Genomic DNA, 27,733 nt, shown 5'->3' with positions numbered 1-27,733 from the left:
GGTCCACTTTGAATTAGGAAAACCTTACCTTTTTAACGGTATTCGGAAATTTAATAAGGTGATTTACATAAAAGAACAAAAGTGTTATTATTGAGGATTAGACAGAAGTTAGTGGAGATTTGAATTTCATAAAACTTGATTGATCTATTTTTAAACGTGCGAAAACATTTTCCGAGATAATAAAACTTGTTATTTAAAATATCTTTGTTTAAATAACGTAAGTTAGAATATTGGTTACTAGATATATATATATATATATATATGTATAATGTGCAACGTGTATTTAAAACATGTTTAGGTATAGTAAATATATATAGGATTGCAAATTAGTTATATAAACGATAGTAACATTTGTTATTTGATTCGATAGATATTAAGATATATTATTTAGAAAGATCAAGGTGATTAAAATAAACATGGACGTATATCAAATTAAGTTTAAAAGTGTAATGTTACGTGTTATAAGATTTCCTAAACGAAACTTTGAACTATTATTTGTTTTGGATAAACTAAATACTATATTAATATTTTCATACGATATGTACAAGGTTATATTTTTCAATGAAAATATATTTATATTTTACAAAGGGATAAATAATAATATCAAATCAGTCACAAAACGTTTTGATTTAAACTAATAATATTAAACATGTTTTGATAAACCACGAGTTTAGAATTTATAAAAGGAAATGATCAAAATACTCAAAAGATAAAGTTACACTTTGAGTGGGTTAGTTTTTAATTAATTTAAGTCTAGTTATTAATAAAGGTACATGTCACAAAACATTTAATTTAAAAATAAATTATTTGACAAATAACGAGACTTTGATTTATATAAGGAAATAACCACAACGCTCAACTTTATAAGTTATATTTTTATAAAGGTAATTTATTGTTAAGTAAGTCTAATTTTTGTAAAAGGTACACGTCGCGTAACGTAAAAGGCTAGTTTTCTAAACGTACGAAAGTGCGCCCGAAAAACCGAAAGTGGTACATGAGTCGTGAGACCACGACCGTGTCATTTTTGTAAAAATTATATTTTTACCATGAGCGTAAATATAATATAATATTTAATTAATTCTAAAGATTAAATATATTAAATATTAAATTATATATAACTTAACTTACGTGTTACATATGTTTGTTTAAAAGGAAAGAAGTGTCGGCCGAATGAAAACAAGTGATCATAGCTGTAAATTAGTGTCATGCAATCACATGAGATGGTTGGTGAGGCCAAATTCGTTTAAAAGCCGAACATTCTCATTTTATGATCTATTTCCCATTCATATCGTCCCTCTCTCTCTTTATATATATTACTATTATAATTATTATTATTATTATTATTAATAAGATTATTTTGATTAATCTTAATATTATTATTAGTAGTATTAGAGTTAGTATTATTAGTATTATACATAAAATACTACGACGAGGTGCTGCCCAAATGTTTTCAAACGGGTTTTGTAAGTAGGATAGGGCTAAGGAAATTATGGGTTATAGCTTTGGAGATTATGGGTAATGTTCGGGGGTTATGCTCATGAGATCAATCTAGTGTTTGTTATCTCCGTTGCGTCTACGTACCCTTCCTACAATATTGAACCTCAATATTGATACGTGAGCACTCATAACTTAACTTTTATTTATCAATAGTGTATCCCTGACTAGTGCTCGAGAAAATAAAATTATGCATGCTTGTATATTTGATATTGCCCTTAGATAGGTTATGTTGAATCTTAAAGGTTGTTATACTAGGGATGAAATAAGGTATAAGATATGCATGTCATTAGAAAGCTAGCGAAAAATTAAGAACTTTTCATTTAGATATCGAATGAATTCGATGAACGGTTAGAAAGTTATGAATTTAACAATTAATTTCGTAATTAAGATTGCTAATGATAATTAGTGAACTAATTTTCTGGGTAATAAAAAGTGGTTATTTAGATTCTACTCGTCGAGTAGATGAATTTTCATATAAAGCACGTCTCGTTTCGTTGAACGGTTGTCAAGTTATGGACAAAAGAAGTTTTGCAAATTTTGAAAAAATGTCGAAAAGGGAACTGAAATTCTCGCTGATCTGCGTTGTTTCAGATTTAAGAAAAAATACCACTGAATTTTTTGCTGTAAGGTCTAGCAAACGACTCTGGCCGGTTGTCAATTTGAGTCTCGACGATTTTTCTAAAAATCGTCAAAGTTGACTGTTTGGTCACATTTTAAAATTCTGAAAAGAGCTGAAACTTTTTATTAAAAATATCAGTGTTGTATCAGTTGTCATGGTCGGCCTGATGTGTGTTTACTTTTGCCAAAAATCATGTTATATCTTTGTGGTAACTAGAATTTGCAGGCTTTGTCCGTTTGTCAATCCGAGTTTCGAGGAATTTTCTAAAAATCTCCAAAGTAGGCTACTCGGTCACTTTTGTAAATTTATTAAAGCTGAAAAATTAACTTTGAAACGCCAAAACCGCGTTGGCAACTACGAGTTGTCTAGGTTTAGTTTACTTCTGTAAAATTTATGCTTAATCTTTTTGGTAATGTGTAACTTTTATCTTTGGCCGTTTATCAATCAGAGCTCCGATAATTTTTCTAAAGGCCGTTTAGGCATGTTTGACCGAAAATTCATTTTTTTGTATAAGTTATTGTATTTTTGCATGCGACCTCGTTTTTACTTTAACCTTTGACTTTTGACCTTGAATTTTGACTTTTCCGTTAACTTTTCAGTTAATATTTTTGTATTGACTTTCTATAAAAAAACTAAAATACTATTTTATGATTATGAAACCAATTGTGATACGTTGTTTCACACGTCACCTTTTACTAGAATTTTAACTGAGCATGGGTAATATAACATGTTACTATACTGTTGAGTCAGACTCGAGCATTAGGATTGTGGTACACTATGACTTGGCCTAAATTGTTAGACAAATATTGACCGTCATATAAATATATATAATTAATATAGGTTCGTGAATCCAAGGCCAACCCTACACTTGTTCAATGATGTTATATGTATTTTTACTACAAAATACAGTATGGTGAGTTTCATTTGCCTTTTTACCCTTTATATTTTTGGGACTGAGAATACATGCGCTTTTATAAATGTTTGACAAAATAGACACAAGTAATTGAAACTACATTCTATGGTTGAATTATCGAAATCGAATATGCCCCTTTTTATTAAAGTCTGGTAATCTAAGAATTAGGGAACAGACACCCTAATTGACGCGAATCCTAAAGATAGATCTATTGGGCCTAACAAACCCCATCCAAAGTACCGGATGCTTTAGTACTTCGAAATTTATATCATGTCCGAAGGAGGATCCCGGAATGATAGGGGATATTCTTATATGTATCTAGTTAATGTCGGTTACCAGGTATTCACCATATGAATGATTATTTTTGTCTCTATGCATGGGACGTATATTTATGAGAACTGGAAATGAAATTCTTGTGGTCTATTAAAATGATGGAAATAAATGATTATGATAAACTAATGAACTCACCAACCTTTTGGTTGACACTTTAAAGCATGTTTATTCTCAGGTGTTAAAGAAATCTTCCGCTGTGCATTAGCTCATTTTAAGGACATTACTTGGAGTCATTCATGACATATTTTCAAAGACGTTGCATTCGAGTCGTTGAAGTTCATTAGAGATTATTATCAAATAAATGACAGATTAGGTCATTTATAGTTTGGATATTATGAAATGGTATGCATGCCTGTTAATTTTCGATGTAAATGAAAGTTTGTCTTTTGAAAAGAATGCAATGTTTGTAAAATGTATCATTTAGAGGTCAAGTACCTCGCGATGTAATCATATGTTGTTGTATTCGTCCCTATGGATTGGGTCGGGTCGTCTCATGTGGTATCAGAGCGGTGGTCTTAGCGAACCAGGTCTGCATTAGTGTGTCTAACTGATAAGTCGTTAGGATACATTAGTGAGTCTGGACTTCGACCGTGTCTGCATGTCAAAAGTTTTTGCTTATCATTTGTGTCAAAAATCACTTACTTATCATCCTTAAGACTAGACGCGTTTTCCTGCATTTATTACGTAATAGTGTATAGACGAATTCTTGTCTTAGCATATCTATTACTGTGAACTTTGACTGTCATTTTTCAAAGATTCCTCCGTAATTTATGGGATTTTGGTATTATATATACATATGTAAATTATGTATTGAATAATATCAAATCTAACTCCTATAATCTATTCCATACAAAAAAAATTCATTTCCCTGATCAAACGAGATGGATCCCTCAACCAGTTCGAACTCCTGAGATTCCGACAGTTATGCCGATATGGAATTTCACTCAAGCTCCGAAAACAGTGTTACCGGAATGGATCAACCAATCAGCCATCATCTATTCTGGATGAAATAGGGATGGGTTCGTAGCCTCCTCAATTATTGGAGACAAGAAGAAGGTGATCCTTTCCACCCACCAAATTGCCCTATTGGCGATGAACCTGAAGCACTTACCGGCGAACCTGTTCGTGAAACCATTTTCTCTCTCATTTCCAGAGTATCTCGTCACGATTATATCCTACATCAAATCCTAGATTTTATTTATCCGCTCGTCCCAACCGACAATCATCCCGGTGTACTAGCAGAAGTTAACGAACTTCGTGCACGCGTGACGGCTTTGGGGCTTATAGTGCAAGGATTACAAACACCATCAGCAGCACTGGCAGCATAATCAGTACCGCCAATAACATCAACATCGCAAACCTCAATACTCTAGACATCAGCAGCATCACCGGCATCAACGGTATCATCATCATTAACACCAACAGCACCATTACCATCATCAACAATCACATTCGCATCACACGCCTCAACATCATAATCTATACCTCGGATATCAACATCACACGCATCATAGATACCAAGGAGTACCAACAACAACAAACGATGAAGTATTGATTCATAACTTCATCTGAGGAATATTCTACGGCGATTATGTAATCTCTAAAGTCTTATAGATTATCTATTTCCACCCTAACCCTAAATCAGATGAGTGAACCAAAATGAGTCAAGGAAGAATCGAAACCCTAACAAGGATGGTGCGCGATTTACTTGTTATACAAGCATCACTGACAATTACCGGAAGTATCATCAGCAGCAACAATACCGTTAGCATCACCAGTATAGTCAGTAACGTCAGCATCGTCAGAATCAGCAACACCTATGACATCACAAATCCCATCAGTTCAAGAATCACTGTGGAAATCGTTACCAATCAACAACGAATATGTTGTATCAACGAGTTATATAGTATTAACTCATTCCTTCTGAAGAATTATTATATGTTTTATATATATGAATTCTGGAATTATAATAAATCTTTTTGTACTAAGCTATTAAGTATGAATTGAAAAAGAGTAGATACTACTCGTTTAAATTCATATTACTAATATCTTATAATGTACATCCTTCATTAACAACTTAATCATCGTTAACCACAATCTCTGTTTCAATCTAATGAACTCCGGTTCATAATAAATCAAGTGTATCATTCAATAACATGTTTGATTATACACTTTCATCTTCGATATACCCGAAATTTACGGGAAAACAATATTCGTATCTTGCGAAGTTAGCAAGAGTTCTATGAGCATCAGCATGATTCACTAAGGAAATACATATAAATATTGAAGCATTGATTACATTAGTGAAATACTCCGCAAAGATTATGTAATCTCTAATGTTTTAGAGAAAATTCATTTCTAATTCAATCCGAAAATCAAATGAGCTTAGTATGATATTAACTCATTGAATCTGTATTACATCTGAAGAAAATATACCCACATATATTTTCATAAAGGTTGTAATGAGAATTCTTGTTCAAAATATTATTTGTGAAATTTTTTTTACGGGTAGGTAATACCCGAGAGATATATAAAATCACAATTAATATGTTACATTCTTCAATTCTGATTCAATAATCATCAACTAAACCAATATACATTCTTCTATAGAAATCAAAACAACCATACTCATTCGAATCTAATTACATATTCTGATTTTGGGAATTTCAGAATTCAACTCGAGATACAACCAAAATCATCACTCTTAGATCTTTACATTTTTCAAAGCTATACTTTGACTTCAAAACTGTGATAGAACATCACTTTTAATCGTAACACACAAGATGGATATGAAAAATCATTTGGATATTGCCTATGACAATCTGCAATTAAATCCCTTCGAAATTCTAGAAGACACATCAAATAATAAACAATTGAGATGATGATCCAACCACACGTTATCCGAAGTTTTGTACCTGAAAAACTCTCGAAACCAAAGTCATAATCTAACATGTACCTGCATCGAATTCTTCTAGCAAAAAAACAACATTTCGATTCCTTTTCAAAGTAGCCAATTTTGTCACAGCTCCAGCAAGTCAACTTCGATTTTTCAGTCGGACCAGTCTTATTATAACCTTGATAGATACGTTGCCCTTTCGTCATTATTACTGGGGAATCTTTCATATTCCACTCTATTACCACCAGTGTTTAATCATCTAAAACACGATTCTTCTGAACCCACCTCAGATTGCTAACCAAAGATTCAGATATTAGCATTAAATGCAGAGGAAACATAAAAATTGTAGATGGTTTAAACGGTCAAAAGTTTGATGATAAAAGATAGTGAGATGGTAAAGCTCAGAAAAAGAAAGGATTTGGTACTGAAAAACGGATTGAGCAAAGTATGAAGGAAGCCGTGGACAAATCACAGAGACTGAATCTGCCTTCAAAGGATCCAAATGATTCAGTGCCTGCTGAACTCGTTAGCAAACACCTTACTTCTTATTCTAAACCTTCACAGACAGATATTCTTCATCATCATCATATCTTAAATGTTATAAGATATCTTCGTATCTTCCATTATACATATTCTCCATATCTTTGGAGATATTTTCACAACTATTCTTATCAAGTATCATTTATCTCTCCGTAATATCTGCAACATAAAAGAAACCGTGTCAGTTTCTAAATTCTGAAAAATTCGAATATGAATGTTTTTGAAGTAGTGTTGGGAACTGATGCATGAGTTAGTATAATATAATGACACTTGATCAACGTCATTATATTACAGTAATTCATACTGAGTTTCTAATGGATGTGATGATTCACAGGACATACCGTCATCATGTACCATTTACACGACTCTTACATTCTATCTAATCTCTAAATATATCAGGAAAATATTTCTTGATGATTCGGTCCTTTTTAGGGTATTCTGGTAATTTAACAAATCAGGATTTACCATTACCCTATCCTTCTTAGAACAATTACTGTGTTCATTCTGAAATCCATACCTACGAATTCTGGACCATTACAAGAGCTATTTAATCACAAGAAGAAGAAACGAAAGGACAAAGCTCCGAAATAGAAATTTAGAGTATGAAACGCAGTAAATAGAAGAAAGCATTAACTGGGGATGACGATGACTATAGAAGACAAAAACAGGGACATCGAAATATAAGGGAAGATATAAAACCCAACAACCACCCAGAAGCTACAAACCGTGCATATCAATACTTATTGCCACGTAAAGGCACGGGAAAATTAATAACACTATAACCCCAAGATAATAGTAGAAGTAAATAAAATCTTCCGGTGGTAGATGAAAGAGAAGGATGACAGATGTAAAAATTAAGAGTATATCAAGGATCAGAATGGGATGGAGCATATTGACGAATGTTTTAAAGTATGAACTGAGGAGAAAGAATAGAAGGTGTGAGTTGTAAGGAAACAACGGGGGTAGATTTATAGAAAAATATCCGACAGAGCAATCGGAACAGATTATTGCATTTACTCAAAGAAGATCCTGATTTCCTAAATCGCCGAAGAATCAAATCTTAATATGAAGATTTCTTCTAAATTCCTTAAATTCCGGAAATCAATCTTGACTACGTCACCGGTTAAGTCAAACTTACTTTTATTCATTTTCACTCTTAAGTGATAGTTTCATTCGTGCTCTTCACAAAAACAAATCATTTTATCTATATTAATCAATGATGATAAAACCCTAATTATCAGTTCATATACGTCATGAAAACACTCTTACTGTTAGCCATGACAACCTCTATCAAATTTCGGGACGAAATTTCTTTTAACGGGTAGGTACTGTGATGACCCGGAGATTTCCGAACAAATTTAAACTTTAACCTTTATATATATCCGACACGATAAGCAAAAATCGGTAATGTTGAGTCTTGAATGTTTTGAAACTATATTCATGTAATCAAATACCTTTTGACCATGCCTAACGATTCACGAACAATTATGTGTAAATAAATATAGATACATATACATGTGTGATTATTAAATTGAGATATATTAATAAAACATTGAACGCATTAGTTAATATAAATATAAGCTATGAAATCTATTTTTATGAACTTGGAAATGCTATCAAGGTATTGAATAAATAATATTTTATATGAACGTGTTTGTTCAATGTAAGTTTATCGACGAGATTAAAAGATAATATCAAATGATTGGTTTATCAGATACATTGAATTAGAATTACGAGTCTCCGTTATGAGGTCCACTTTGAATTAGGAAAACCTTACCTTTTTAACGGTATTCGGAAATTTAATAAGGTGATTTACATAAAAGAACAAAAGTGTTATTATTGAGGATTAGACAGAAGTTAGTGGAGATTTGAATTTCATAAAACTTGATTGATCTATTTTTAAACGTGCGAAAACATTTTCCGAGATAATAAAACTTGTTATTTAAAATATCTTTGTTTAAATAACGTAAGTTAGAATATTGGTTACTAGATATATATATATATATATATGTATAATGTGCAACGTGTATTTAAAACATGTTTAGGTATAGTAAATATATATAGGATTGCAAATTAGTTATATAAACGATAGTAACATTTGTTATTTGATTCGATAGATATTAAGATATATTATTTAGAAAGATCAAGGTGATTAAAATAAACATGGACGTATATCAAATTAAGTTTAAAAGTGTAATGTTACGTGTTATAAGATTTCCTAAACGAAACTTTGAACTATTATTTGTTTTGGATAAACTAAATACTATATTAATATTTTCATACGATATGTACAAGGTTATATTTTTCAATGAAAATATATTTATATTTTACAAAGGGATAAATAATAATATCAAATCAGTCACAAAACGTTTTGATTTAAACTAATAATATTAAACATGTTTTGATAAACCACGAGTTTAGAATTTATAAAAGGAAATGATCAAAATACTCAAAAGATAAAGTTACACTTTGAGTGGGTTAGTTTTTAATTAATTTAAGTCTAGTTATTAATAAAGGTACATGTCACAAAACATTTAATTTAAAAATAAATTATTTGACAAATAACGAGACTTTGATTTATATAAGGAAATAACCACAACGCTCAACTTTATAAGTTATATTTTTATAAAGGTAATTTATTGTTAAGTAAGTCTAATTTTTGTAAAAGGTACACGTCGCGTAACGTAAAAGGCTAGTTTTCTAAACGTACGAAAGTGCGCCCGAAAAACCGAAAGTGGTACATGAGTCGTGAGACCACGACCGTGTCATTTTTGTAAAAATTATATTTTTACCATGAGCGTAAATATAATATAATATTTAATTAATTCTAAAGATTAAATATATTAAATATTAAATTATATATAACTTAACTTACGTGTTACATATGTTTGTTTAAAAGGAAAGAAGTGTCGGCCGAATGAAAACAAGTGATCATAGCTGTAAATTAGTGTCATGCAATCACATGAGATGGTTGGTGAGGCCAAATTCGTTTAAAAGCCGAACATTCTCATTTTATGATCTATTTCCCATTCATATCGTCCCTCTCTCTCTTTATATATATTACTATTATAATTATTATTATTATTATTATTAATAAGATTATTTTGATTAATCTTAATATTATTATTAGTAGTATTAGAGTTAGTATTATTAGTATTATACATAAAATACTACGACGAGGTGCTGCCCAAATGTTTTCAAACGGGTTTTGTAAGTAGGATAGGGCTAAGGAAATTATGGGTTATAGCTTTGGAGATTATGGGTAATGTTCGGGGGTTATGCTCATGAGATCAATCTAGTGTTTGTTATCTCCGTTGCGTCTACGTACCCTTCCTACAATATTGAACCTCAATATTGATACGTGAGCACTCATAACTTAACTTTTATTTATCAATAGTGTATCCCTGACTAGTGCTCGAGAAAATAAAATTATGCATGCTTGTATATTTGATATTGCCCTTAGATAGGTTATGTTGAATCTTAAAGGTTGTTATACTAGGGATGAAATAAGGTATAAGATATGCATGTCATTAGAAAGCTAGCGAAAAATTAAGAACTTTTCATTTAGATATCGAATGAATTCGATGAACGGTTAGAAAGTTATGAATTTAACAATTAATTTCGTAATTAAGATTGCTAATGATAATTAGTGAACTAATTTTCTGGGTAATAAAAAGTGGTTATTTAGATTCTACTCGTCGAGTAGATGAATTTTCATATAAAGCACGTCTCGTTTCGTTGAACGGTTGTCAAGTTATGGACAAAAGAAGTTTTGCAAATTTTGAAAAAATGTCGAAAAGGGAACTGAAATTCTCGCTGATCTGCGTTGTTTCAGATTTAAGAAAAAATACCACTGAATTTTTTGCTGTAAGGTCTAGCAAACGACTCTGGCCGGTTGTCAATTTGAGTCTCGACGATTTTTCTAAAAATCGTCAAAGTTGACTGTTTGGTCACATTTTAAAATTCTGAAAAGAGCTGAAACTTTTTATTAAAAATATCAGTGTTGTATCAGTTGTCATGGTCGGCCTGATGTGTGTTTACTTTTGCCAAAAATCATGTTATATCTTTGTGGTAACTAGAATTTGCAGGCTTTGTCCGTTTGTCAATCCGAGTTTCGAGGAATTTTCTAAAAATCTCCAAAGTAGGCTACTCGGTCACTTTTGTAAATTTATTAAAGCTGAAAAATTAACTTTGAAACGCCAAAACCGCGTTGGCAACTACGAGTTGTCTAGGTTTAGTTTACTTCTGTAAAATTTATGCTTAATCTTTTTGGTAATGTGTAACTTTTATCTTTGGCCGTTTATCAATCAGAGCTCCGATAATTTTTCTAAAGGCCGTTTAGGCATGTTTGACCGAAAATTCATTTTTTTGTATAAGTTATTGTATTTTTGCATGCGACCTCGTTTTTACTTTAACCTTTGACTTTTGACCTTGAATTTTGACTTTTCCGTTAACTTTTCAGTTAATATTTTTGTATTGACTTTCTATAAAAAAACTAAAATACTATTTTATGATTATGAAACCAATTGTGATACGTTGTTTCACACGTCACCTTTTACTAGAATTTTAACTGAGCATGGGTAATATAACATGTTACTATACTGTTGAGTCAGACTCGAGCATTAGGATTGTGGTACACTATGACTTGGCCTAAATTGTTAGACAAATATTGACCGTCATATAAATATATATAATTAATATAGGTTCGTGAATCCAAGGCCAACCCTACACTTGTTCAATGATGTTATATGTATTTTTACTACAAAATACAGTATGGTGAGTTTCATTTGCCTTTTTACCCTTTATATTTTTGGGACTGAGAATACATGCGCTTTTATAAATGTTTGACAAAATAGACACAAGTAATTGAAACTACATTCTATGGTTGAATTATCGAAATCGAATATGCCCCTTTTTATTAAAGTCTGGTAATCTAAGAATTAGGGAACAGACACCCTAATTGACGCGAATCCTAAAGATAGATCTATTGGGCCTAACAAACCCCATCCAAAGTACCGGATGCTTTAGTACTTCGAAATTTATATCATGTCCGAAGGAGGATCCCGGAATGATAGGGGATATTCTTATATGTATCTAGTTAATGTCGGTTACCAGGTATTCACCATATGAATGATTATTTTTGTCTCTATGCATGGGACGTATATTTATGAGAACTGGAAATGAAATTCTTGTGGTCTATTAAAATGATGGAAATAAATGATTATGATAAACTAATGAACTCACCAACCTTTTGGTTGACACTTTAAAGCATGTTTATTCTCAGGTGTTAAAGAAATCTTCCGCTGTGCATTAGCTCATTTTAAGGACATTACTTGGAGTCATTCATGACATATTTTCAAAGACGTTGCATTCGAGTCGTTGAAGTTCATTAGAGATTATTATCAAATAAATGACAGATTAGGTCATTTATAGTTTGGATATTATGAAATGGTATGCATGCCTGTTAATTTTCGATGTAAATGAAAGTTTGTCTTTTGAAAAGAATGCAATGTTTGTAAAATGTATCATTTAGAGGTCAAGTACCTCGCGATGTAATCATATGTTGTTGTATTCGTCCCTATGGATTGGGTCGGGTCGTCTCAGTTACTCTGATATCAGTGGTGGTATCAGTGGTGGTGATTCTTGTGTATATTTTTTTCGGTACGAAAAGAAATAATCGGTATCAGTTTAATATTATGTCGAGTCGCGACTTAAGGATGAAAGCTACTAATGAAATGTTGAATTATATGAGAGTGATTAGGTTTCAAGCTTGGGAAGAACATTTTAATGAGAGGATTAAATCGTTTAGAGAGTCCGAATACGGTTGGCTTTGTAAGTTCATGTATTCGATTGGTGGAAACATGATTGTTTTGTTTAGTACGCCGTTGTGTAAGACCCGAATATTTATCTTGTATACTTGTGTATTATGGTGTTCAAGGGTGTGGGTTTTATTGTATATAAATTAAAATGCAAAAGAAACTGTTTCAGTAGGGTCGCGCGCCGCGCCATTTGGCGCTGACAGAATCCTTTGTTTTAAATTGGTTTAAATGAAGGGTATTTGGGTAATTTCACTTGGGGCCGGATTTGTGAGCCACATTAGCTGGTTTGGATCAGTTTTGGATCATTTTCACATCCATTCATCACCCCCAACTATCTAGAGAGAGAGAGAGAGATTCTAGAGAGAGATTTAGGGTTTTGGAGAAGAAGGAGGCCGTTTGGATCAAAAGCTCGAGTTCTAAAGTTGTTTCTTTCGTTCCTAGCTACGTTGTGGTAGTATTGGTAAGCTCAAACTCCGAATTTCATCTATTTGATTTGATATTCAAGTTAGGGTTTGAGTTAGTTTGATGAAAAACCCTTTTAGATGATGAAATGGGTTTAGTGATGCTAGCAATTGGGTTTATTGTTAATTGTTGGTGGATTTTGGGTTGGTGAACTAATTGGCCATGTTTAGGACTTGAAATTGAGTTTAATCACTTAAGTTAGTGATTATGAAGTATTGAAACCCATTTAAGGTTATTTTGTTGACTAACTTTGACTTTGGGTCAAATTAGGGTTTGGTGGTGATTATGACCCATTTGGCGATTTAATGAGGTTTATAAACTTGAAATGGATTAAGTTGAAGTATAAAACCAAGTTAAATGTGTTTTGGTGTCAAAACTTGTAAATGGTGAGATTTTGACTTAATGGGTCAAAATTAGGGTTTAAGTGTCAAAATGGGTATGACACGTGTTTAACACTTGAGTTCGGGTTTATTTGGCATATTAGGACCATTCTCACTTGTGTGAGTGATTATCGGTTAGTTTGGGCGCGGTTTGTACTTGGTAGTGCATTTGGGTCAAATTTGCACTAAGTGTCGAATTGGGTTGGTTTGTAAATCCAATCTAAGTGTGTTGTTGAATTTGTGATAATGGAATAGGTACTTTCCATTGACGAGTTGCAGATTACTTGGAAGCATTCTTCAAGACTTCAAGGTGAGTGTTAATATCCTATGTGCATATGTATGTGTAGGATGGGTGCGGGTCGGGTGAAGTGGTTCTCGGTTAGAGCTCACTTCACATATAGGTGGATTTGAAAGACTTGCGTTTAGATCCAATTGGCACGGTTGTGCGTTTTGGTTGACCACCTTTGGCGAGGTACACGTTTTGTGTGTACACTATCACACGTGGTTGTGATGTGGATGATATAACCCCAATGGCGAAGGGTTTTGAGTTGGAGAAGTGAATCACGTGTAGTTCGGATTCACGATGACGCGTGTAGTTCGGTCATCTTATCAAAATGAATCTCGTGTAGTTCGGATTCATGGTGACTCGTGTAGTTCGGTCATCTTATTGAGGTAGTAATCTCGTGTGGTTTCGGATTACTAAGGCTCGTGTAGTTCGGCCAACCTCGATGTTGTGAAGATAGTAATCTCGTGTGGTTTCGGATTACTAAGGCTCGTGTAGTTCGGCCAATCTTCATTGTGGTATTTGGTTCTCGGTATTGGGTTAAGGTGTTAACCTTGTTCGTTTATATTGTTATATATTAATGTATTGTTGTGTTGTAGCTAACCCTCCGGGTGTAGCTATTTGGCGTTGTTCACATCGTCGTTGGTGAACTTATATTGTTGTTGTATCTTTAGCTCGTTGCTTAGAGATCGTACGGTATGCTTAGTGTAGTGCCTTATATGGATGCCTCGGTATGCGGTATTTGTTATTTTGTGGCGTGTCCATTTTATACATATATATGTATGTGGTATATTATCATTCACTAAGCATTAGCTTACCCTCTCGTTGTTGACTCTTTTTATAGATTGCATGCGGATGGTGGCTCGGATAAGCGCGAGGATTAGAGGACTTGCATAGTTTGCGTAGAAGGCTTGCTTTTGGATTTATTAGAATTGGGTAGCGTATCCCCAATCGCCATGCTCGGCTTTGTTTGTATTAAAAGTCTTATGGTCGAAAATTGTATTTTGATACTTAAAGGGTAATTTGGGTCGATGTGGGCCCCGCTTCGTAAACTAAATTTTATTAATGGAACGCGCTAGTTTTCATATATTGAACATGCGGTTAAAAGCGTTTTGTCTAAATACGTCGGGAACTAGTCAAACATTTTCGCATTTAAAGACTTTCCGGACAGTCAGGTTTGGCGCGCCGCGCGGCCTATATGGCGCGCCGCGCTAGGTGGCAGTTCAGCAAATTTTTTTTTTTTTTGTTTGTAATTTTACACGGTTTAATCGCGGGTTGGTTTGGGTTGTTACAAGTGGTATCAGAGCATGGTCTAAGGGATTTAGGTGACTTGAGATAGGTGCCTAGACTTAGACTTGTGTGTGTGCTTAATTGTTGCGGGACTTGTAGGATTACGGGTCGGAATGGGTTTGGTTAGTGCCTTGGCTATAGGTTGACTAACGTTTATATTAGTAATGCGGATATTATTAATATGTTGTTGTGTTGTGATAATAATTCTCGCGTGTGTTTGTACCGCGTAGAATTTTGGTTGTGTTGGTTATATCATCGAGCGAGGCGGTCATTGTACTAACGAGTTGAGACGACGTGTGTGCGTAATAAGGACTTGCAAACCTTATTACGGGTGCAAATCGTGTCTAACAAGTGATGTACGATGAGTGTTTAGCAAGATGGGGCTGTGTCGTGCGTACGGTTTTACACGTTCGTGGACTAATCGTTTTGCATTCCTTAGAATGGCGACGGGAAATGGGATCGAGACGAACGACGCTGAGTTTAACGCTAGAGTTGCGACCGCCGTTGCGGAGCAAATGAGTGCGTTTCGAGAAGAAATGGATAGGAAGTATTCCGAATTTCGAAATGGTGGAGAAATGGAGCATTGTCTTAAGAGCTTCATGAGGACTAAACCTCCGATGTATGACGGGAAACCGGATCCTTTAGTAAGCACAACTTGGATCTCGGATGTTGAAGGGTGTTTTCGTACTATTGAATGCCCTCCCGAGAAAAAGACAAGACTCGCTACTAGTTTATTGCGGGGTAGGGCAAGGGATTGGTTGGATGGTAAGATTGATCTTGTCGGTGGCGAGACGTTTATGGCTTTATCGTGGGACGACTTTAAGGAGGAATTCTTCGAGGAGTTCCGGACTTCGGCCGATTTGTGGGAATTGCGTAATGAGTTGCGAAATTTGCGACAAGGATCTATGGATTTGAGTACTCTCAAGACGACCTTTATGGCGAAGGCTCGTTTTTGTCCGGAGTATTTGGGGAATGATCGTTTGTTGATGGGAGATTTCTATCGGACCTTGAATGATGACTTGAAAAGTAAAATTAGCCGGGGTCAAGCGAAATCGTTTTCGGAATTATTCGACTTGGCTAGAGGTTTCGAGTCGTATTCGCGATCGAAAAAGGGTGAACCTTCAAGTGAGCGAAGGGTCGTTTCTTATGGTGCTCCGAGTAAGAGGGCTAAGGGTCCGAGTGTGAGCACGGGTGGTACGCGAGCGGGTATGTCGGATTCTAGTGCGGCTAGATGTTACAATTGTGGCGTGAGGGGTCACAAGTCTTGGGAATGTTCGGTACCAAAGGGTGATGGTATGGTGTGCTTCAATTGCCAAAAGGAAGGACATCGTAAGTCGGAATGTCCCAAGTTAGCGGGGACGGGTGCGGCCAGGAGACGTTAAGGTACGTTTAATTTTGATAAATATGTCTTTTGATTATTTATTAAATGCCGTTTGAGTTTGAGTTGCGTGCCTTTGTTGTGCATGTTATGCTATGGGTGACGTTCCTAATGGAAGTACCCTATGTTGATGTTTGATTGACGGGCGAAGGGCGTAAGACTTGGTGCAACCAAGCATTCCTTAGTATTTGGGAAACGTTTCTACCAAGCCACGGAAATGGTTTTGGTGTTTGGTTGTTAAGCGCGTATTCGCTTTTATGTTGAAGTGATGAATCATGAGGTTCGTCGGTTGGTTGGAACCCTTGAGATCGAGTGTTTTAAATCTCGATGTGTGTTGGTAATGGAGTCTTTATGACGCGACATTAGGTGCCTCTTTTATACCTACTAGCGTGGTGTTCGACTCCGATTGTGTTGCGGTACACTTTTCGTACAAAGTGTTTAAGGGTTAGTTAAAATCCTTCGTGTGCTCAAGGTTGGAGCAAGATGTGGTAATGGGTCGTGTGAGCCCAATTGTTGGTAAAGTCTACCTGTGGTAGCGTTGTGCGGTTGTACGAGTTGTGGATATGGAACGTGGTTCTAAGTGGGGGAGTTACGCTCCCGCACGAGGAAGTTTTAGTGCGAGATTTCGGATGAGGCTATTGGTAGATCCGGAAAATGTTGTCGAGACCTGGTTGGGTCGATTTGTGGTAGAGTACAATTTCGGATAAATTGTACTTATGGTTTGGATTTGAATCATCACTGAGGTGGTAACGTGGTAAATCTCGTAGAGAGATAATGGACGTGTTTGGCGAGCAAGGTGAAATCCTCCGGTTAAGGGAGGTGTGTGTCGGGTTCTCTTGTGGAGAATTATTGTTTGGTACCTATGTTTGGTATAGGTGGTTCTTGCTCGATTATGGTATGGTTGTTTGATGAAGCATGATCTTTAGGGTCCGCTGACTTCATCATGGGAATACGTGATTGGTGGAGCATGACTTTCGGGGTCCGCTGACTTCATCATGAGCGTGGTGTTATATCGGTGAAGCATGATCTTCGGGTCCGCTGACTTCATCCGGTGTTGTGATCGGTGAAGCATGATCTTCGGGTCCGCTGACTTCATCCGGTGTTGTGATTGGTGGAGCATGACCTTCGGGGTCCGCTGACTTCATCAAGGGAGTAGTGTTATGTCGGTATGGTGTAACACTATCGGAAAATGCGAGTACCGGAGGGAAATGCGAGTACCATTCCTGTGTTGAGATTGTGGATCGCGTGTGTTTTCGGATTCACGATGACGCGTGTAGTTCGGTCATCTTATTGGAATGAATCTCGTGTAGTTCGGATTCATGGTGACTCGTGTAGTTCGGTCATCTTATTGAGGTAGTAATCTCGTGTGGTTTCGGATTACTAAGGCTCGTGTAGTTCGGCCAACCTCGATGTTGTGGAAGTGAATCTCGTGTAGTTCGGATTCACAAATGACTCGTGTGGTTTCGGTCATTGTATTGAGGAGTGAGTCTCGTGTAGTTCGGATTCACAATTGACTCGTGTAGTTCGGTCATTCCTCCGGGATAGTGACTCTCGTGTAGTTCGGATTCACTATGGCGCGTGTAGTTCGGCCATTCCCGATTGTTGTTGTGGTGAAGGTAGTGAGTCGCGTGTAGTTCGGATTCACTAGGGCGCGTGTGTTTTCGGCCAGCCTTCGTGTCGTGTGATCTATTGGTTGTTTGATACACCAATGGTAGGGTCGTAAGGACCATGTTGCGGGAACTATCGGTCGTTTTATACTTCGATGGTGGGGTCGTGAGGACCATGTTGTGGGATTAGTGAGGCGATAGCCGTGTTTCGCTCACATGTTTGTTACGGGTGTGACGATGGTTGATTTCGTACACCTTGGGTTTTGCGTTTTCATAGTCGTTTTGGGCGCTATCGGTTCTAGCCGTTGGATTATGATGTTACGGTAGTTGCGTATTGGTCGTATTGCGCACTACAATGGATGTTTAGTGATTGGTGTAATCCGTAAGGGTTCGTTTGGTTCGGTCTTCATCGTTTCGGATTGTTGACTTTAGGATTTAAACTTAGTTGCTTTTAGCATTGTACTTGGTAATGATACGCTAGAGGGTTGATATCTCGGTTCGAGATTGGTTGAGTTTCCCGATGTGAGAGATTTAGCATGGTTTTAGTGCTCGGATTGTGATTTGTTAAATCGCGTGTGACGATTTTGGTTGTTAGAGGTGATTCATTGGGAAGAGTTGCCTAGGAAAGTCGGATTGGGACGTATGTTTGAGGACCGTGGAGTGTGGTCCGTTTGGTTAAGTGACGAGGATCACGAGGACGTGATCGAGTTTAAGTGGGGGAGAGTTGTAAGACCTGAATATTTATCTTGTATACTTGTGTATTATGGTGTTCAAGGGTGTGGGTTTTATTGTATATAAATTAAAATGCAAAAGAAACTGTTTCAGTAGGGTCGCGCGCCGCGCGGGTTTGGGGCGCGCCGCGCCATTTGGCGCTGACAGAATCCTTTGTTTTAAATTGGTTTAAATGAAGGGTATTTGGGTAATTTCACTTGGGGCCGGATTTGTGAGCCACATTAGCTGGTTTGGATCAGTTTTGGATCATTTTCACATCCATTCATCACCCCCAACTATCTAGAGAGAGAGAGAGAGAGATTCTAGAGAGAGATTTAGGGTTTTGGAGAAGAAGGAGGCCGTTTGGATCAAAAGCTCGAGTTCTAAAGTTGTTCCTTTCGTTCCTAGCTACGTTGTGGTAGTATTGGTAAGCTCAAACTCCGAATTTCATCTATTTGATTTGATATTCAAGTTAGGGTTTGAGTTAGTTTGATGAAAAACCCTTTTAGATGATGAAATGGGTTTAGTGATGCTAGCAATTGGGTTTATTGTTAATTGTTGGTGGATTTTGGGTTGGTGAACTAATTGGCCATGTTTAGGACTTGAAATTGAGTTTAATCACTTAAGTTAGTGATTATGAAGTATTGAAACCCATTTAAGGTTATTTTGTTGACTAACTTTGACTTTGGGTCAAATTAGGGTTTGGTGGTGATTATGACCCATTTGGCGATTTAATGAGGTTTATAAACTTGAAATGGATTAAGTTGAAGTATAAAACCAAGTTAAATGTGTTTTGGTGTCAAAACTTGTAAATGGTGAGATTTTGACTTAATGGGTCAAAATTAGGGTTTAAGTGTCAAAATGGGTATGACACGTGTTTAACACTTGAGTTCGGGTTTATTTGGCATATTAGGACCATTCTCACTTGTGTGAGTGATTATCGGTTAGTTTGGGCGCGGTTTGTACTTGGTAGTGCATTTGGGTCAAATTTGCACTAAGTGTCGAATTGGGTTGGTTTGTAAATCCAATCTAAGTGTGTTGTTGAATTTGTGATAATGGAATAGGTACTTTCCATTGACGAGTTGCAGATTACTTGGAAGCATTCTTCAAGACTTCAAGGTGAGTGTTAATATCCTATGTGCATATGTATGTGTAGGATGGGTGCGGGTCGGGTGAAGTGGTTCTCGGTTAGAGCTCACTTCACATATAGGTGGATTTGAAAGACTTGCGTTTAGATCCAATTGGCACGGTTGTGCGTTTTGGTTGACCACCTTTGGCGAGGTACACGTTTTGTGTGTACACTATCACACGTGGTTGTGATGTGGATGATATAACCCCAATGGCGAAGGGTTTTGAGTTGGAGAAGTGAATCACGTGTAGTTCGGATTCACGATGACGCGTGTAGTTCGGTCATCTTATCAAAATGAATCTCGTGTAGTTCGGATTCATGGTGACTCGTGTAGTTCGGTCATCTTATTGAGGTAGTAATCTCGTGTGGTTTCGGATTACTAAGGCTCGTGTAGTTCGGCCAACCTCGATGTTGTGAAGATAGTAATCTCGTGTGGTTTCGGATTACTAAGGCTCGTGTAGTTCGGACAATCTTCATTGTGGTATTTGGTTCTCGGTATTGGGTTAAGGTGTTAACCTTGTTCGTTTATATTGTTATATATTAATGTATTGTTGTGTTGTAGCTAACCCTCCGGGTGTAGCTATTTGGCGTTGTTCACATCGTCGTTGGTGAACTTATATTGTTGTTGTATCTTTAGCTCGTTGCTTAGAGATCGTACGGTATGCTTAGTGTAGTGCCTTATATGGATGCCTCGGTATGCGGTATTTGTTATTTTGTGGCGTGTCCATTTTATACATATATATGTATGTGGTATATTATCATTCACTAAGCATTAGCTTACCCTCTCGTTGTTGACTCTTTTTATAGATTGCATGCGGATGGTGGCTCGGATAAGCGCGAGGATTAGAGGACTTGCATAGTTTGCGTAGAAGGCTTGCTTTTGGATTTATTAGGATTGGGTACCGTATCCCCAATCGCCATGCTCGGCTTTGTTTGTATTAAAAGTCTTATGGTCGAAAATTGTATTTTGATACTTAAAGGGTAATTTGGGTCGATGTGGGCCCCGCTTCGTAAACTAAATTTTATTAATGGAACGCGCTAGTTTTCATATATTGAACATGCAGTTAAAAGCGTTTTGTCTAAATACGTCGGGAACTAGTCAAACATTTTCGCATTTAAAGACTTTCCGGACAGTCAGGTTTGGCGCGCCGCGCGGCCTATATGGCGCGCCGCGCCAGGTGGCAGTTCAGCAAATTTTTTTTTTTTTGTTTGTAATTTTACACGGTTTAATCGCGGGTTGGTTTGGGTTGTTACACGTTGTTTATCTCGATGGTTACGTTTGGGAGCGGGATTTTGCTTTTCGGTGTACATCTTGATGCGGGGACGGTTTTCACGGCTACATCGTTGTTCAAGAATTTGCAAGAACCGATTTGGAGTTTTCCCCAATCGATGATCTCGTTATCACAAGCGATGATTTCATTAGGGAGATTAGACGAGTATATGTTGAGTAAGGAGTTAGATGAGGGTGCGGTTAATAGAACTGAATTTGCTGACGGTAAAACGTCGATTGCAGTCGAGGTTAAAAACGGGTCGTTTAGCTGGCAAGATGATCCGTCTGAAGGAGATATGATCAAGAACTTAAACTTCGAGATCAAAAAAGGCGAACTCGCAGCGATTGTAGGGACCGTAGGATCCGGGAAATCGTCGTTGCTTGCGTCCGTAATTGGGGAAATGAACAAAATTTCGGGAAAGGTGAAAGTTTATGGTAGCACGGCGTACGTGGCACAAACATCATGGATCCAAAACTCGACGATTCAAGAAAACATCTTGTTTGGTTCACCAATGGATCGAAACAAGTACAAGAATGTCGTACGAACATGTTGTTTGGAGAAAGATTTGGAGATGATGGAATTCGGAGATCAAACTGAAATCGGGGAGCGTGGGATTAATCTTAGCGGTGGTCAAAAGCAGCGGATTCAGCTCGCAAGAGCTGTTTATCAAGATTCTGATATCTATCTTCTTGATGATGTCTTTAGCGCCGTTGATGCTCACACCGGTTCACAAATATTCAAGGTGATTTACTTTGTAAAAATGTAAAATTTACTGCATTCGTTTTACTATACTAACGATAGTAAATTTTGTTGCAGGAATGTGTGAGGGGGGTTCTTAGAGAAAAGACGATCTTACTCGTTACTCACCAAGTCGACTTCCTTCATAACGTTGATCTTATTTTAGTAAGTGCTATTGTAAACGTGATTGCCCCTGAAATGAAACATAGGTGTCAATTTGGGTCATTTTTAACTCGTGTCAATTTGGGTCATTTTTAACTCGTGTCAATTTGGGTCATTTTTAACTCGTGTCAATTTGGGTCATTCTTATCTCAGTATCAATTTGGGTCATTCGTATCTCGGTGTCAATTTGGGTCATTTTATCTAGGTGTCAATTTGGGTCATTTTATCTAGGTGTCAATTTGGGTCATTCTTATCTTGGTGTCAATTTGGGTCACTCTTATCACGGTATCAATATTCTTATTTCGGTGTCAATTTGGTTCATTCTTATCACGGTGTCAATTTAGGCCATTCTTAACTCGTGTCAATTTGGGTCATTCTTAACTCGGTGTCAATTTGAGTCATTCTTATCTATAGAAAAACAGATAGGAATTAAGGTTTTATGATTTAATATAACGTTTTGCAGGTGATGCGCGATGGGATGATCGTCCAATCAGGAAAGTACGATGAACTGGTTCAGTCTGGCCTCGATTTCAAAGCTTTAGTATCTGCACATGAGACCTCAATGCAACTAGTACAAACAGAATCAACCGAACCAGAGTTAGTAACAGAGACACATAATCATAACACAATGGACGACAACAATGAAAGACGAAAATCTCTAGAACGATCCCAGTCAAATTCGATTGTAGGAACGTCAAAATTGATCGAAGATGAAGAACGAGAAACTGGAAAAGTAAGCTTACATGTTTACAAAGTGTATGCAACCGAGGCTTTTGGATGGACCGGTGTGGTTCTAGTTTTGTTGTTTTCGTTTTCATATCAAGCCACACAAATGGCTAGCGATTACTGGTTGGCTTACGAAACTTCAGAAGATCGGGCTGCTTCGTTTGACCCGTCTTTATTCATTGGAGTGTATGCAGTTATTGCAATTATTGCATTTTTCTTAATTATTGGAAGAACACTTTTTTCTATGTTTTTAGGATTACAGACTGCACAAAAGTTCTTTACACAGATTCTTCATAGTCTCCTTCACGCTCCAATGTCGTTTTTTGACACCACGCCATCCGGAAGTATTCTTAGTCGGGTAAAGTTCTATTTTCATGTACTCGATCGGTCAAACTGATAACTTTTTTAGGGAACTTTCTAACGACAGACCTTAGGGCTGTTGTTAGTGTGCATAGAAGACTTGTAAAAATTAATAACCTTCATATAAAAGTCAAATGTAACTGCTTTGTACATCTTATTTAAGCATAACAACAACTCTAAGCGCTGTCGTTGGAATTTATTATTTTTTTGTTTTTTAATAAATCACCAAAATGGAACCTGGTTAAAAGGATAGACCATGAGCCATTATGCCATCTTTTATCTAGTGCTAGTTGTTCAATATATGTCTTTTTTCAGGCATCAAGTGATCAAACCAACATCGATACGCTACTACCGTTCATGATGAACCTGAGCATTATGTTGTACATGTCTGTGATTAGTGTGATCATTATAACCTGTCAATACGCTTGGCCAACAGTCTTCCTACTACCTCCTCTCGGCTGGCTCAATTTCTGGTATCGGGTATGTGATCTATAACAAAATCGTAAGCATAATATTTTAACGCAAGCATTGAAAGATAACCGTATAATATTTCTAAAGATTTTCCCCTTACTATCATTAAGGTGCAAAAAAGACTTGTACTTTTTGATAAGCGCTATGTAAAAGTCAACATTAACCATTTTGTACAATACATTAATGCACCTTAAGATTGTCGTTAGAAAAATCCTACTTCTACATGGTCATTAACAATATTAAACGGTTAAGTAGTGACTCAACGCTATTATATTATGTAGTAAACATAAATAAAATGTATCCAAGTCTTTTGAGAAAGTGAATATATATAGTTTAAAGAGAATGATCATTTTTCTTGATGTTTGAAGGGGTATTATCTTGCAACGTCTCGTGAAATAACGCGACTTGACTCAATCACAAAAGCACCTGTTATTCACCACTTTTCTGAAAGCATATCCGGGGTTATGATGATACGGTGTTTTAAAAAACAAGACAGATTTGTTCAACAAAATGTTGATCGTGTGGATGAAAATTTACGAATGGATTTCCACAATAATGGATCGAACGGGTGGTTAGGATTTCGTATGGAGTTTCTTGGAAGCGTATTTCTTTGTGTTTCCACTGTCTTCATGATCCTCTTACCGAGCAATGTCATTAAACCAGGTACATTTTCATCACTAAAAAAACAAAGAAATCATTCTTATCAAGTAGAAGCTGCACATTTGACCCGTTTACATTTATAAGGTGCAAATTTGACCCGTTTACATTTGTAAGAGTTGACCCAAACCGTCCAGTTTTTCAACGATAATATCAAATTTATGTTGAGATAAAATCTAATTGAGCCCTTATATGATCACAGAGGACGTTGGATTGTCACTTTCATATGGACTGTCGTTGAACGGCCTATTGTTTTGGGCTTTATATACAAGTTGCTTTGTTGAAAACCGAATGGTTTCAGTTGAGAGGGTAAAACAGTTCACCAACATACCATCAGAAGCAGAATGGGTGAAAAAAGATGGCCCACCACCTCAAAACTGGCCCGTTCATGGCAGTTTAGAGCTCAGAAACTTGCAGGTAATGTTACTCTGCATAATCAAAAGTTAGCACTTTCTAATCAAAGTTAGTAACTCGATATATTTGTGTGTGAGCAGGTTAGATATCGTCCAAACACGCCTCTTGTGCTAAAAGGGATTACCTTAAACATTCAAGGGAGCCAAAAGATTGGTGTTGTTGGTAGAACGGGTGGTGGAAAATCAACGTTGATCCAAGTTTTATTTAGGCTAGTCGAGCCCTCTGGTGGAAGTATTATTATTGATGGTATTGATATATCAACACTTGGACTTCACGATCTTAGGTCTCGATTTGGGATCATTCCCCAAGAACCGATCCTTTTTGAAGGCACGGTTAGAAGCAACATTGACCCTATTGGTCAACATAGCGATGAGGACATATGGAGGGTAAGTGAATTCTAATATATCTTACCACAAGCTTCTAAGGTTCATGCTGTGTGAGAAGTGAGGAATATGATTGTTGGAGGTTGTGAAATGGGCGGGTCAAGTGGGTTGGGTGAACGGTCAAAAAGAGTTCAGGCCATAAAGGTCGACTTTTGACCCACAACACATTAATTGTCTAATTCGTTTGTAGATATGTCTATGATCTCAAAAATTATGATTCTTCATTGTTAAGCTTGAATAAACATGGTTTAAAAGGTTTTATACTTAAAACGTATTGACCAACTTTCGACCTGATTGACCATTTGACCCGCACATGGTTGCAAATGGCGGTTCCGAGAACCGTTGCGATGGTCGTTGCGGTGGTTTTGTGACTACCCCGTCCCGTTCCACCCAAATCGTCTAATTAGTCGGTCAACGCTAAAAAGTCAGATCAAAGTCAGTCAATGTCGGTCAAAAATCAACTTTTTGTCTGGCCTTGTAAGGTTCATGTTGTGTGAGAAGTGAGGACTGTGATTATTGGTGGTTGCAGAATGGGCGGGTCAAGTGGGTTGGGTAACCAGTCAAAAAGTGTTCAGATCATAATGGTAAATTTTGACCAACAACGCATTAATTGTCCAATTCTTTCAATCACCTAACCTTCTGTGCTGTAGAGTCTCGAGCGATGCCAGCTTCACGACGTTGTATCTGCAAAACCTGGGAAACTTGATTCTGCAGGTACTTAAATAAGGTCATTTTTTTTTTTTTTTTTTTTTTAATGTATGTAAAGATGTCTCCTTTTTACTTATATATATATTTTGGGTTTCTGTTTCAGTTGTTGATAATGGCGATAACTGGAGTGTAGGACAAAGACAACTTCTTTGTTTAGGAAGAGTGTTGCTGAAGCACAGCAGACTTTTGTTCATGGACGAAGCAACCGCTTCGGTCGATTCACAAACGGATGCGATAATTCAAAAAATCATAAGAGAAGATTTTTCAGATTGTACAATTATTAGCATTGCTCACAGGATACCTACTGTCATGGATTGTGATCGAGTTCTAGTCATTGATGCAGGTAATCTCTCATCAGTTTCTAGAGGTAGCAAAATAAGCGGGTCGGGTAACTGGCCAAAACAAATTTCGTGGTTATAACCAAGTTATAACCAATTTAATCGTTTAATCATTTAGGATTTCGTAAGTTATAACCAATTTTTTTGTTAAAAGTTGTTAGAAGCAATAGTATTCCGTTAAGAACATAATTTCCCAAACAGAACAATTTATGAGATGTTGTACATTCAGAATACACTTATAAGCAAATGAATAACTGCCACCTGTATCATTTTCATAAGCAAATAGATATTGAGTATGAATCAACTTATAACCCTAATTAAGGTCAATAGTTTTATCCTCGTAAGGAGATTAAATTATGTTAGTATTTTAAAGGTCAAATTGTCAAATAATTACTAACTTATCTTCATGTATGCAAACAGGGTATGCAAAAGAATTTGACAAACCTTCACATTTGATTGAGAAGCCTTCACTTTTTGGGGCATTGGTCCAGGAATATGCAAACCGATCCTCTGGTTTATAAGAACATGTAAATGACATTATTGTTACTATCATAACCATCATACCATAATAAACATTATATTCCCTAATTTTTGAATGTAACAAATTAATTGTGCAAAGAAGAAGTTGTAAGTTTACTTTTGAGAATAAATTTTAGTGACTTTCTATTATATCCTTATGTGAATAAGATTAAAGAAGAAAACAAAATTAAGGGTAAAACTGGAAAAATAAAGAGAGTAGTATTTTTATGACATTTTTATAAATTGTGTATTTTTTGTTTTGAGACCAAATAATTTGTGGTGGAGTGGGCATATAATTATCTATTTAATCTTGTGTTCTTAAAAAAAAGCCATCATTATAGTGTGACCTCGACGATAAAAATTATGGGTGTAAAAGTTACAAAAATATTTATATTTAACTAGATACTGTCACGTTTTCTTTACGAACGGGAATGATATGTACACAACATATTTGTTTTATGTACACAACCATCATGCTTTACAGTGTTGTACTGTACAATACTGTAAAGCATGATGATTGTGTATATAACAAAAATGAGTTGTGTAAATATGATCACCCAGTTGGTGATTTTAATGTCATCCAACTATCATTTTAGCTGATTGTAATTTACTAGAGAGCAGGAGTTAACTAGTGATACTTAACATGGGTTCGGTGAGTGCGGAGTGCGCGCCCATAAGAGTGAACTAGACACTGACGCACGGTAATGGCGGGGGTTAAGGGGGCTGCGCCCCCTTACGAGGTCCAAGGGCCAAAGCCCCTGGCTGGGGCCCCGCTCCCAGGTGAGCGGGCGGGGGTCGAGGGGGCAGCGCCCCTCGCGGGACTCGGGGCAGCGCCCCGAAACAAAAAAGTTTTGAGTGATACGTTTTAATGAAACGTTTAAATAAAACTTTTTTTCCCGCTCCTTTTTCAACCGTCATAACCATTCATTTGGTAACTGCCAAAACTGTTTTATATAATCAGTTTTGGGAAACAGCTTTCAGATTATTATTCAATTTTCACACAGAACGAACACACAAATCTATACACATAAATCGCGTTCTTCTTGTCTGGAAACGATTTGCATTTCTAGTCTTATCCCAATTGAAATTTCGTGTAACCCGAGACAAGGAGGGTCGAAATATTCAATTA

General features: G+C 36.4%; 1 protein-coding gene across 1 annotated transcript; it reads left to right on the top strand.

The window, feature by feature from the left end:
• Positions 1 to 21,128: 21,128 nt before the first annotated feature.
• On the top strand, positions 21,129 to 26,740 carry LOC139899395 (ABC transporter C family member 4-like). The gene is made up of 10 exons (XM_071882219.1): positions 21,129 to 21,870; positions 21,945 to 22,031; positions 22,492 to 23,112; positions 23,430 to 23,594; positions 23,954 to 24,248; positions 24,445 to 24,659; positions 24,737 to 25,042; positions 25,690 to 25,753; positions 25,851 to 26,090; positions 26,506 to 26,740. Exons 1-10 carry the CDS (start codon positions 21,247 to 21,249, stop codon positions 26,604 to 26,606), a joined length of 2,718 nt encoding a protein of 905 aa, XP_071738320.1. The 5' UTR covers positions 21,129 to 21,246; the 3' UTR covers positions 26,607 to 26,740.
• The last annotated feature ends 993 nt before the right edge of the window (positions 26,741 to 27,733 follow it).

The sequence above is a fragment of the Rutidosis leptorrhynchoides genome, chromosome 3, assembly GCF_046630445.1.
Source record: "Rutidosis leptorrhynchoides isolate AG116_Rl617_1_P2 chromosome 3, CSIRO_AGI_Rlap_v1, whole genome shotgun sequence".
NCBI classification, from domain to species: Eukaryota; Viridiplantae; Streptophyta; class Magnoliopsida; order Asterales; family Asteraceae; genus Rutidosis; species Rutidosis leptorrhynchoides.
The sequence above is the reverse complement of the archived record's forward strand: the minus strand, read 5'-3'. Positions and strand labels throughout refer to the sequence as shown.

Bases quoted from the DNA above. Each gene is read 5' to 3' on its own strand.
- LOC139899395 (XM_071882219.1), top strand. From the start codon at position 21,247: ATGATCTCGTTATCACAAGCGATGATTTCATTAGGGAGATTAGACGAG. The intron at 21,871-21,944 runs GTGATTTACTTT...ATTTTGTTGCAG, and splicing joins CCGGTTCACAAATATTCAAG to GAATGTGTGAGGGGGGTTCT. The intron at 23,595-23,953 runs GTATGTGATCTA...TGATGTTTGAAG, and splicing joins GGCTCAATTTCTGGTATCGG to GGGTATTATCTTGCAACGTC.